Source organism: Stegodyphus dumicola, chromosome 12 (assembly GCF_044657685.1).
Source record: "Stegodyphus dumicola isolate Sdum_Otavi_A_Nest chromosome 12, ASM4465768v1".
Classification (NCBI taxonomy): Eukaryota; Metazoa; Arthropoda; class Arachnida; order Araneae; family Eresidae; genus Stegodyphus; species Stegodyphus dumicola.
In genome coordinates, this window is record NC_140779.1 from 28,767,958 (window position 1) to 28,781,972 (window position 14,015).

Genomic DNA, 14,015 nt, shown 5'->3' on the forward strand with positions numbered 1-14,015 from the left:
GAGTTAGATTTTGTAGAGGCATTTCACATTCTTAAAAATTTTTAGTTCTAGGTAAGAATCTTAATTCCAAACCGGCTTTACTCTCAGCTTTTAAGGAAATTATTTCACAGTTATTTTAATTTTTTCTCCAATAGATGGCGCTAGCAGCTTGACTTGCATCTTTGGTTACATAGCTCATATGTCCATACATAATTACAGAGAATGAGTATTTTATTAGTTTAAGAAAAACAAAGCAAGCAGAACTGAATCTTCCCAGAGAATATATTATTCGGAAAATTTTCAAAAGAAGCCTACCTAGCATTAATATTATTAGATATCAGAAACATTCCTAACTATTCAATAAACTCACCATGTTGCATGGAAACAGAATCTAGATGGTAATTACTGTTGCTTGAAAAGTACGTATGCGAGATAATATTTTCTCAAGATGCAGTTAAACATTTCGTTAGCGGACATTTACGGAAATCCTGTTTCAGTCCGTATTCAAGGACTATCTGCTAAATGGAAGTGCCCGGTCTCCTACTTCGAGGATCCAAAAAAAAACAAAAAAAAAAAAAAAAAAAAAAAAAAAAAAAGCAATGTCCTTTAAAGGAGGTTTGACTATATATTGAATATTTGATGCCTTAGAGTAGCGGTGTCAAGCTCCCTGAAGCAATTTCTTGCTGCTAGCGAATGCATTTCAATTATGCATTTGTTGAAAATACGGTGCTACACAGATTTCAGAATTTTAGTTACCTGAAGTTAGAGTTTATATTATTTTTATTTCCATTAAAAACGAAGTAAACAACGCGCCAGAAAATCTAGGAATGTAATTAGTTTACAATTAATTTACAATCTTATTAAAAGAATTCAAATACAGATTTCATTAACTTTTATTCGTATTTGTCAAAAAGTAAATAAGCTCAGAAATATTTTCACTGTAATCCTTTTGTTTAGGAGTACATTTATATGTGAACAGTTTTTTCTTCACAGATGAAAACTGATAAGGAAAAAAACCCGATTGATCAATGAACATCTGCAATGCGTGATAAAGGTAATTTCCAGTAATTTCTCTTCAAGACTACAAACTTTAACAGAATCTAATACTATCAAGTCTCAATCATATAAAATAAAACAGATCAATCACATATAATAAAATTTTAAGTCACATAAACAATATTAAATTAGTGCATAGTTTATGCATATGCAAATTGTGTGCATAACTTATCTTTGTTTTCCCATAATTTCAAGAAAAACTGACTGACGAATAATTTAATACAAAAAATTAAAAACAGAGTCAATATTTTTATTCGTTAAATAGATTAAACCCTAAAGTCAAGCTGCAGTAAGAAATAGAGAGTTTATAATTACTTGCATGTAAGCTGATCTTTGAACTCAAGACCCTACTTTCTCTGCGTACATTCAAAGTATATATAGCTTTAACCTTCCTTCCAGACTATTCCCGAGAAAACCGCTAAGAATGTGTTCCAAATATCGCCAAATGGGCGATGTTGATATAAATCTGGCAATAATACTTTTCCTTTTCACTTTCTGGCAATCCTAACCGCGCTTACGGAAAAGCTAACTGACAGCAGCTCGGTATTTTGCGACAGTATTTTTATTTAAGCGCAGAGAAAAACATTTAGTAAATAAGAGAAAGAAGTTAGGTTGTCGTTATTTATTCTTAAGTTTTGTCCCACTCGGAAAAGTTTCTCTGAAAACTTAAACATGGTAGAATTATTTAAAAGGAATGCCAATCTAAAAATTTAATACTTAGCTGTCAGTATGTCTGAATCAGAAATTATAACCCACAAATATCTCTTTCCAGTACCAAACTTTAGATTTCACAAAGAAAATAAACATAAATTTGAATATTTCATTTATGATATTATTATTATTGTTTACGTCACGTTTCCAGAAATATTTAGTAAGCGAAATTAAAAATTTATTAAAAAAATTTGGATTTCGTTGGTAAATTGATTTCATTAAAAAAAAAAAAAAAAAAAAAAACTGATCCTTCAGTTGTTTTTATATTCTGCATGCAATCTGCATACACTTTGAGTTTGACTTTCCTGCCTTAGAGTGATAGAAGTTTTGAAATAACATTTCCTTCACGCAAGAAAATAAAATAATGCTATAAATAATTATCATAGCACATAGTCTAAAGTCAACTTACCTAAGGAATTTCTCTAGGTATTGTCTGCTACAAGCGGACCATGTAGTTTTACCAGCTCCCAGTGTAGGCGACATCACATAAGTATCGGAATCACAGTGATTCCCATCTTGGTGTCCGTCATGTTCCATCCCTAAACTTTACAATAGAGAAAATTATTACATAAAACAGCATAACTTTAGCAAAATGTGCTATTTAAGTGCTATTAAAAGCTATTTTTAAAGTAACTTTACAAGATTTTGCAGTTAAATTACTTAAGATTTATTGCTCAACAGGCAAATAAGAGTGCTACACATTTTCTTAGCTATAGAGTTCTTTAAAATAGAAAAGAAAAAAGACCTGTCACGCGATACTTTACAAACATTTGAAGAGATAGGACGATAAAATAAATCACAAAGTTTTTGATGTACACAAACAAACATTTCATCCGTTTTAATTACCTGCTTAAAAATCCCAAACATGTTGTGCACGCATTTGCATATAAACACAGAATATTAAACAAAGTACATTATTAAAATTAAATTTAAATTTGGATAGTGTCGATTTTCAATCTCATTACCTCGTAAAATAATAGTGCAGACTACATTCATACATTTAAAATACTACATAAATGTAAATACATACATTAAAAATATTACATAAATATGCAAATCACTTACAACTCAAAAAAACAAAATGTGGACGAAAGCCAATTGCTGAAGCAAAACCATTAAAACTACTAGTGCAGAAAAAACTTTTCCTTAAAGGGACGATGTTAAGCAGTCTTAAGTTAAGCAGTCACATAGGAAAGTTCATGTGGTTTGTAACGAATGTTATGCATTAGAAGACATAAAAACTAAATCATAGTTTTTGAAAGAGTAGAATCATTAGGTCTTTTTGAAGCAGGAGAGGTGAAAAATATGTAATGCCAATTGCCGGAACTCGAATCCTAGACCTCTCGAAACAGCGTCGAGTATGCTTCCAGTTCCATCATGAAAGCATCCGCATTATGGAGGAAGAAAATACTTTACATACTCTCCCTTTTAGAGGACGACTGGGGAGGAGGGTGCCCAATCACCAAATTCTGGTGGGGACGAATTATTATCCACCACCTTTTAGTTCGGGCCCTACTGTAGTGTCATTAGTTTTATTTGAAGCAGGAGAGGTGAAAATGGCGCAATGCCCTCACCGGGATTCAAACCCTGGAGCTGTCGAGCAGGCTTCCGCTTACACCGCGAAGGTATGTGAAAAGGAGGGAGAGAATGCCTTATAAACACTTTTCCGACATATAGTATAGAAGAATTAAAAACTACGCAATAAATCTAATCAAGAGCCTTTCTAAGCAAGGAAAAGTGGTAACTATTTTAATAAATAGTATAAAAACAAAATTAAATTGGAAATTCAGATTTATGCAAAATTTATTATACTTTCACATAACTTTTCAGAAAAATTTACATTTATTAATTCCCCAGCAATAATTTACAAGTTATTTAATGTAAAAATAAATAATAGATTAAACGTTTGTACCCGTTACACAGATTAAACTACCGTTATATACACTCACGTCCATAAATTAAGGATAATTCGGAGTCACGCGGAAATCGAACTCTAAAATAAATATAGCACCTGTAAAATCACTACACACATCTTCAAGAATCATATGCAAATTTCAGGAAGTAACCAGATGACACCGATGGTACGTTACAATGACGAGACTGTAAGAGAGTGATATATAAGGAATACAGGCAAAGAAGTAAAATTGTTCGCAGGCGCTTTATACGCATTTCAGTGCAATAACCGAATAGTTATGACACAAAGGACGCATTTGGATGATTTTTTACGTGGTAGAATTATCGGCCGTCTGGGATGTGGGCTTACCCAACTGGAAGTATCAGACGAACTTGGAATTGCCCAGAGTGTCATCTCCAGGCTTTGGCAACGATTCCAAGATGATAGTAATGTGAGTAGACGTACAGAACAGCACAAGTCGCCCCAGAGTTACAACGCCGAATGAGGACCGGTATTTGGCAGTTACTGCCAAAAGAAACAGGAGGAGCACAGCCTCAGACCTGTCTCGTCAGCTCTCTTCAGCCACTGGTACGACAATTTCAAGGCAGACCGTATACAGACGCTTAGGGATGCTCATAGACCTGTCAGATGCGTTCCACTTACTGCAACTCACTGTCGCCTGCGGTTAGCCTGGAGTAGAGAGCATGCATTGTGGACACCGCAACAGTGGGCTTGTGTGATGTTTTCCGACGAGTCCAGGTTTAGCTTGCAGTCTGATTCTCGCCGGACGTTCATATGGAAAGCTCCAGGTACCCGTTACCACCAAGAAAACATCATTGAACGACACCGTTACGGTTGTGCAGGAATGCTCGTTTGGGGTGGAATTATTCTAGGTTCCAGAACTGACCTGCATGTTCAAATTGGAACCATGACAAGCCAAATCTATCGGGACGTCATTCTGGAACAACAGGTATGTTTGTTTCGGGGCGCCATGCTCGTTTGGGCGCACAATTTGTGTTTATGGATGACAGCGCCCGTCCTCACCGTGCAAACAGCGTAAGCGAATGCCTTCAATCGGAGGATATCACCCGTATGAACTGGCCAGCATTCTCACCGGACTTGAATCCAGTAGAGCACGTGTGGGATATGACGACGAGTTGCAGCCCTTCAACCTCCTCCTACATGTCTACCGGAACTTCGGAGAGCATTGCTTTTTGAGTGGTGTAATATCCCCCAAGATCAGATCGATAATTTGATACTCAGCATGTCTAGGCGTTGTACGGACTGTATTGCATCGTCTGGGAGACATACAATGTATTAACAATCATACCAACCATGCAATATTGGTTTTTTGTAAATAGGTTTTTTTTGTAATTTGCTCCAGAGAGAAAAAATCGCTAATTTTTTTAATAATATCAAACATATAGCATCTTTTTTTGCTCTTTACTTTTTGTTTAATAAATAAGCTTTACAAATAAGTCAAATTTGTTTTGCTTCTAACTCTTCCTTTGCCTGATTTTGCATTATCCTTAATTTATGGACATGAGTGTAGTTTAAACCGTCAATTCGTTAAGCAGATTAAACGCTTCATGATTTCCAGACAACGTGTACGAATCACGCATATTTCAGAAATATCTTTACAAAATGCGCATATTTCAAATTTTCTTGACAAAATGCTCACTGAAGCAGTTAATACCATGCTTACCTGTGCCCCATCTCGTGAGCAGCCACTAGCACAGTTTGAAAACTAGTGCCTTCGCTTATGGTACAGCTATTAAGAGGATTACACATGCCGCTGACAGGAGCTAGACCTAAAATTAATACATATTATAAAAATCAACTTTTAAAATGAAATAACTTGCAGATTACAAATAGAAGGGGATATGCCCAATTTTTAATACATCACTTAACGACAGAAGAGGTTAGTTTATTACTATACATGGCTGTAAACTCGGTATACATACAGGTAAAGGTATGGGGGACACCAGCAAAGTACCATGGGTTAACTAGTAATGCCTTCTCATACGAACTAACTAAATAAATTGCAAGCTTTATAAGAGTTTACAAAGAAAGGTTGAGGAAATGAGCAACTGAAGCTTTCCAAATAATCTGGAGTTCACCTATAATGGTACCTTGTGCAATCCCACCGAACAAGTATGTTTTAAATATAATGATTTAGAACATAAAGAGATTATAATACAGTTTCAATACAATTTAAAATTTACATATTAAAGTGGACATCCGTTTTGATGTAACAAAAATAACAGATAAACATTATGAGATAAATATAATAAGTATTAGAAACGCAATGTTGTAATGAAGTATAATAATAATACTAAAGAGCTGTTCACAGACGTATTAAACTTGTAAAATTTTATTACAGTTTAGAAAATTAACAAGTGGAATTCTTTTGAACATATTCACAGGATGTAAAAGTTCATTAAATTTGAACATGAACATGCATGAAGAACTTAACAAAATTCTAGGTTTTCAGAAACAAGTCGTTGCATGTTTTTTTTAAACTTCAGATACTGATTTTTATCTTTAATGAAAAAATTTTGAAATGCCAGGAGACCAAAGATCGTCAGAATTTTACGTAATTATCCAACAGCAGAATCATGATTATGATCCGGAAATCCACGTTCCTCACTGCAAGTAAAAATAATAAGCTGTTACTGTAAACACAATTAATAATCCTGTAACTTTATATTCCCTACAAAAGGTAACATACAGAAGAATTCGTTCTGAATGTTCATTTATTGATATACATGAAGCATGCGGCATTTTTTCTGATGCGGTTTGTATGCGCTTTTCTTGGATCGAAAGAAGACGATTATGAAAACATTGATAGGATATTATCCACCAAGTCGTGAAAAGAAAAATTTAATTTATTCTACGTTGAAGGTTTACTTAATATTTGATAGATGTTTGGCAAGATGATAACATTTAGAAAATGGTAAAAATTCTGGAAGTGTGTATTCATACGAAGAATAATATTGAAACAAGTAATAACAGATTTGTTGGACGCAGAAGCTGTAAAATGTACGTAAAAACTATAATGAATGTAGAATTTCCGAAGTGAATACTTTCGAGATTGTTGATCCAGTTTTCGGTGATGTTGAGAGTATTTGCTTAGTGCAAAATATGGTTCCATACCAAAGAAGAATACTTGATGTAAGTAAAATGTAAATTTTAATGGGTGCTTTCTTAGATCTTAACAAAACAAATGAAAAGGATATATCAACCTATGACATGTCAGGAAGAAAGTATGATGAGATTAACTTGACTTGTACAAACTACTCAGAAGAGTCTACTTGTCTTTAGGCTGGCAGGTACTTGTGGAACAATTCCAATGCGATACTTCATATAAATGTTATCAGGAACACTCTGCTGAATTTCCTTTCCCATTCGAGTCTTCGATAGCTAAAATCTACGTCAGGATTTCGGACATGACATTGCAACACCATGATAGAGAGAATCACAACAATTGTCCAAGTCGATAACAAGGACTACACACAGCGTGGATGATGCATATCGGGAGGACACATAGTCTTTACATATTTCTTGGCTTCTGTGGCGCGATTACATAGTATTCAACTTTTCGCCTCGCAAGGAAGAATGCAAATTTCCCAATAGAGATACAGGGATTGGACAAAAATATGGAAACACCTTTAAAAAAACATGTTTCTTTGCTTAATATGGTGTAGGAAACCCGTTGGCATCCAAAACAGCTTGCAGTCTTCTCGGAATGGATAAATACAGTTCCTGTATGTTTGCCAAGGGAATATTATACCATTCTTCCTGCAAAACGGTGGCAAGTTCAGATAACGATGTTGGCGGTGGATAACGAGAACGCACTTTCCGTTCCAATGTAGACCACAAAGGTTCGATAATATTCATGTCTGGTGACTGTGGTGGCCAGGGGAGATGGGACAATTCCTCCTCGTTCTCAGAAAACCAGTCCTGGACAATGTGAGCTGTGTGAACAGGGGCTTTGTCGTCTTGGAAGACACCATCACCATCGGGGAACAAAGTTTGTACCATGGATACTTGATCGGCCAAAATGTTCACATAAGTCTTGGCAGTCATGTGCCCTGTTATCATGGGGCTAGCAGAGAACCACGATATGGCTGCCCAAACCATAACAGAATCCCCGCCATGTTTCACTCTTGGCAACAAGCAGTCTGTATTATAGGCTTGAGATGGCGTTCTCCAGACGTAAACTCGGCCAGAAGTGGGAAACAATGTGAAAGAAGACTCGTCAGACCATATTACTCGCTTCCACTGCTCTATAGTCCAGGCTTTATAACTTAAACACCACCTTTTCCTGTTACGGGCATTAGCATCACTGATGAGTGGCTTCTCAATTGCAGCACGGCCAGCAATTCCCTGTTTATGAAGCTCCCTTCTAATTGTTTTGGTACTCACAGGGTTCGGTAACACAACATTCATTTCAGCAGTAACTTTTGCAGCTGTGGTCTTCTTATTTTTCGTCACAATTGCTCTTAATGATCGTCTGTCACGATCACTCAGGACACACTTTCGTCCGCGCTGTGACAGGAATAAATCTTCGATATAGTACCTCTTGAAACACTAAACACCTCGGCTACCTTGCTTACGGAAGCACCTACTATACGTGCTCCAACAATTTGCCCACGTTCGAAGTCTGTTAACTCTGACATAATGCAATGACAACCTCACGTAACAGTACTCCGAAAACCACTGAACTGTTTAGCACATTTACGAAGTTGTATAGGTGGCGTCAGTAGTCAAAAACGCCAGTGCCACCTACATATTTCATTAGAATCAATCTTTCTTTTCAAACATGCATTTCACAAGGTGTTTCCATATTTTTGTCCATCCACTGTATTTAGGGAAATGTTTTGCTCCAATTGCGGGCTCTAGCCATTTATAGGCACTGGCCACTAATAAGATTGGAAGCGGTAGTCTCTTTATTATGGATGCACCTAACAGGAGGAGCAGCGTTGCATCATACGAAGGGGCGGACAAATTACATCCATGCCTTATCCGGCATTCGAATCCTGGCCCTTCGTTACGGCAGTCAGATTCACTAACTACTTTATTTTCTGGGCGGAGGAAAAATATAAGTAAGTAGAGAAATATTAGCAGTATGGTATTATTATTATTATTATTATTATTATAAGGGCACAGCCCCGATCCTCCTGGCCGGCACAAGCCGGCCATATGATCAAAAAATAGGACTGACCAGAAAAAACAAATATAAGAAAAAAAAAATACATATAAAGTTCAAAATCTGAGACTCAGTGCCGAATTCCAACTCCATCTTTGTTCGTGTGTATAATCTTCATTATTGTCTCCTCAAAATCTTTCAACTTTGAATAGTTCCTTTTAAAATCTTCCTTAAAATTCTTTTTATATTTCTCTCTTGCACTCCGGGTAAGCGTATATTCATCGACAAAGTGCCTGCCGTCCGCAAACTTATCACATAATAAGCATTTATCATTGTTCTATAGATGGAACCGATTAAAATAAGCCGGGAAACGTCCATGAGTAGTCACTACCTGATTTATATCAACATTTTTTATAATATTCATCTTCTTGTTTAACTTTATATTTTTCCTTAACTCTTTTTTCTTATTAGACGACTCCCAGCAAAATTTCCATTCTGTATAAATCCAGTTTTCCATTTCAGCAATGGTCTTTTTTTTTGAATCTTAGATATCAAAATTATCAATCCCATTCCCAAGTGCCGCCATTTTAGCAAGGGTATCCGTTCTTTCATTTCCGACAATTCCACTGTGTGCTTTCATTCAGTGTAATTTAACAATATGATTTCTTTCAGCCTTTTTAAACAAGTCTTTTACTTCATTAATTAGTCGATTTTTATGATCTGGTTGGGCGAGTGCCTGAAGCGCAGATAGAGCATCAGTATAAATATCTATAAAACATCGAACTATTAATTTTTTATTAATCCAGTTCAAAACCTCTGTCAACGTGTATAGTTCTGATTGATAAACCGAATTCATTGGTTTAAGTTTTATTCTCACATTGTCTATTTCCACTCCATGAAAATAAATTATCACAGCGCTACACATTCGTCCAGTATGGTATGTTATTTTATAATGTAATAAGAAATAATCCTCATATTAAACATGCATAGATTTTTTAAGCTTTATATATTGAAACATTCAACTGCTCGGAACAAATGTGTTGGCTTGCGTTTCGCCATGCAGTTCGTCAAGGTGGTTCAAGAAACTTTAAGTCATCAGAAACTAAACCAAAATATCTGCTAATTAAATAAATAGCCTATGCATGCTGTAGTTTTTTTTTTATTTTTATTTCAGAATCTCTTAATAACAAAATTATAAACTAAGAACATTTCAAATGCAGTAAAACATAAACGTAACAGATGTTTTGAGCCTAAAGTTGCTTTGACAAAAGTTGAACGACAATATATCCATACACCACTGCTTAAGGTATTTATTGCGTAATAAGTTATTGTAATGGAAGTCACAGTTTGACTTTCAAAAAATGATGTTATTAAGAAGGTCGTCATATAAATGAGAGAAAATTTATTGGAATTAAAAACGAAAAAAATATGAAAAAGTATATATTCAAAAGTAAATATTCCTCTATACTTTTATAAAGGATTATGGATTATGTGAACTAATAAGGACTGTTAATGTGAATTCTTTTATACTTTTATTAAGGATTATTAAACGAATAAATTTTGTGACAGGATATTAAATTTCCCAAACGGGAAAAACATGAGCAAGTTAGAGTGCAGTTTAAATTTCTAGCACAAATAACTACGTCCTAATTTATGTTAAACACAAAACTGCATTTTGACATAAGATGCTGATAAAAGCATTTGCAATTGTTATACTGAAAAAGGTGACAAGGTTATTAGAAGATGAGCGAAAGGACTGCAGAATCTTATTAATATATCAATATGAGACTGAATTCTCTATAATAAGGGAATAAATCAGGTTTATGCGGGTCATGTATGAAGAATCTGTTATTACTGCAGCAAGGTACTTAATATAACAATGAAATTGTTTTTGTTTTCTTATGCACATGTTTATTTATTCTTTTCACAAAAAATGCGAAATTGTTGAAAATAACTTAATTATGGTTCAGTTGTAAAACGTTCTCTGTTTTACTTGACGCAGAAAGACGTCAGCTCTTCTTTATTATATAAATATGCAGTACCTTATTTTTAGCAATTTGATCAATCGTTCTTGAAGGTTCATAACGACAAGATTTTTTAACGCTGATATAACTTTAATAAAATGTTAATATATATAGATTTTATACGAACAAAATTTATCTCCTGACTGTTCTGCATGATCGCATTTTCCCTTTAAACCAGGTAATTTCCCTCAAGGAGTCTTGCTCGAAGGCATACGGCTCACCAGCGGCCTAGCGGTAAAGTCGCCGAACACTGGTAGTTCCGACCTGGGTTAGATTCGAGGCGAACGACTGGCTGCATGGACGTTTACACGTTTTTCCCCATGTGTAACATGTGTACAAGCCAGTTTTCCAACCGTCGCTTTGTCAAAATTAAATTAACCAACCAAAGTTATTCTATTCTTAGGCAGACAGGGGTCATTTAATTCGTTTTGCTTAATCAATTAACTTACCAACTAGCCGTTCTCAAGAATCATGAGAGCCTTTAGCCATTAGTGAAATCATCTATTAAAATGCTAATTGCAGATAAATTATCTCTGCAATTTTATTATAATAATTTAAGATAATATGGGTTTAAAGTAGTCTATCTCTTTAGGAAACACTATGGATTAATTTTAAAATTCTAAGCAAATTATGTTTGGATTAAAAAATTAGTAATTCAAGCATATTGGAAACTACAAGTGATGGTACTTATGGTGAAGGTCTTATAGGGAAAATCAGTATTCATACTATAAGCGTTTACACAGCTCTGCGAAATTTTACTGAAGTTAAAAACAAATGGAACATATATAGGCTACTTATTAATAAGTAGATGTTTTGGTTTCTAAATAAATATTTTGAAAACCTTATATTTAAAAATAGTAAATGATTCCTGAAGTTTAATAAAAACGAAAGTTAAATCACTTACCGACAACATGACGTTTCCTTCGTCCACTCTCGTCCACCACGTACATATTAATTCTAAAAGAATTAACAAAATAATAGCAAGTAATTACATAATAGTAAATAATTATGAATTACATTCAATAAAAGTCCTTATTCTTCGGTACTCATTGTTTGGAATTTGTGCATTTCAGTTTAATTTCTTGAAATGTGGGAAGTTACTAATCAGTTAAGGTTATTAATCAGCAAGTATTTATCAAGCTACTAATAGTAGTAAACGCTAAAAGTAGTAAGTTAGTAAGTATTTATCAAGTTACTTATAGTAGCAAACAGTAATAGTATTAAGTTAAAAACAGTTAACAGCGATTAACAGTAAATGTAATTTTCTTCCTTAAAAGTAGTTAACAGAAATACTAACTATATTTTAACATTGGATTTGGAGTGAATAATGACAATACTACTTGATGAAGTATCGAAACACACTTTATTTAGCAATATTAATCAGGACAGCTCCAAAGTCGCGTTTTACAGTAGTCGAAGATCTACTGTACACTCGCTGGAACAATCAGCGACACAGCCTTCAGGTTATTAGGCTGTAACGGTGGAGATAGCTTCACTGCAAAGCACCCGACTCTGCTCTGTCGTTCTCGGAACTCCACGTACTCTCGAGACTCTCCACGCTACAACTCGAGAGGCACTCGACGACACACAGAGCACAACTCCCAACTCTTCGGTTCAGTCGTTCCCGGAACTCAACACGCTCTCTCGACGATGCACTAACCGCGATACACTAAGAGACTCTTTCGGTGTACTCGACGGCCCACTCGGCACTCGCTGCCCGGCTGTCAACTCGATCGACTCCGCAGGGATTGACTCGCTAGACGAGACACCAACTCGATACTAACTAACTCTCAGCGTAGCAGCAGGGTTTATATAGCTTGCTTGTGTTCGAGAACATTCTGGGCTAAACCGGTAAGAATTCGTCCCAGAAGGTTCTCCATCCGTCCATGGCATATCGCCAATTTTCCCCCAAATATCGCAAAATGGGCGATTTCTCACCAAATATGGCAACCCTGCATTCCCCTGTCATTTTACGGCAACCCTAAAACTGCTTTGAGGGGAAGCCATCTTACCTCGCTTGTACATATCGCAACAATATATTTATTTCATTTGTGTAAATAAATATTTTTCACTAATTATCATTACTGAAGCGTCTGGAAATAACTTTCGAACAAAATTTATATAGCTGTTAAATAATGCAGCTAAAATCTTTAGTGTTGAGTAATAAATTACTCATAGAATATTTTTCCTAATAAGCCACATCTGGTGTGGATTCTAATTTTAAATTCTACATGTAACTAACATTCGCATTAATTTCTATTAAACTGCCTATAATACTCAGTTTAGAGCATGGCTATGGAAATTTATTTTTCTAAATAGGAACGCCTATTCGATTGTTACAGTACCTAAGAACTGCATTTATCAGAAGGCCCATAAAGTTTGCTACTTGATTAAGGAAAACACATAGATAAGATCTTTTTAATGGAAGCAATGCCGTCGTGGAAAACTTTCTGTGGGAAAAGCCTTCGTATTCACGTTTCACACTAAGAAACACGACGAAAATATCCAAGCAAACAAATTCATTTGTTAAGTCTTTTTGAATTCAAGACGAACTATCAGCCTTAAGCAATCTGATCCACTTGCTCAGTAGAGGGAAGACCTATAAACTACCAAATACCAAAGAAAAGTTGACATACAAGTATGGATAAGCCTAATCTCAGACACATGAGGTATTTATCTGGTTAGGTTAGGTGTAATTACGGCAAAGCCTCGAGGGCTCTCTGCCTAGGAGGAGAGATGACTTTCTAAGGTAAACTGGCTCGTATACACGTTAAACATGGGGGAAAACCACGAAAACACCCATGCAGCCAGCCCGTTCGCGGGATTCGAACCTCGGACCGAACTACAAGTGTTCAGCGACTCTACCGCTCGGCCGCTGGTGGACTGCTATTTAGCTGGAGTCAGCACATTATTAATGGATATTTCTACTTTGCACTTTTTTTAAATCATAACATTCAGTATCCTAGCCTTTTAGAAAGTTCTTTGAAATGGCCCTATTCGAAAGCTTGAAAAACTCACAAGCTTAAAACCAAAATTAAAGTAACTTAGATGCAAACTTTACATCATATCAGCCATTGGCATCCATAATTGGGTTGGTTTTTATTACAGAAAAGCACACTTGAACTATCGTCCTATAGGAACAAGTGCCTTCATGAAGGACTTTCTAAGGAAAACTGGCTCGTATCCACGTTACACGTGG

General features: G+C 35.5%; 1 protein-coding gene across 2 annotated transcripts in view; it reads right to left on the bottom strand.

Annotated features, from left to right (window-relative positions):
* The window catches only part of LOC118204472 (A disintegrin and metalloproteinase with thrombospondin motifs adt-2-like), a 209,312-nt gene that overhangs the window by 73,373 nt on the left and 121,924 nt on the right, over nucleotides 1-14,015 (bottom strand). For both annotated transcript variants that reach the window (XM_085827588.1, XM_085827587.1), the window contains exons 8-10: nucleotides 11,721-11,773; nucleotides 5,346-5,451; nucleotides 2,156-2,290 (exon numbers count right to left, since the gene is read on the bottom strand). In XM_085827588.1, coding sequence (XP_085683714.1) covers nucleotides 2,156-2,290; nucleotides 5,346-5,451; nucleotides 11,721-11,773 — 294 coding nt within the window. The remainder of the gene's footprint in view (nucleotides 1-2,155; nucleotides 2,291-5,345; nucleotides 5,452-11,720; nucleotides 11,774-14,015) is intronic.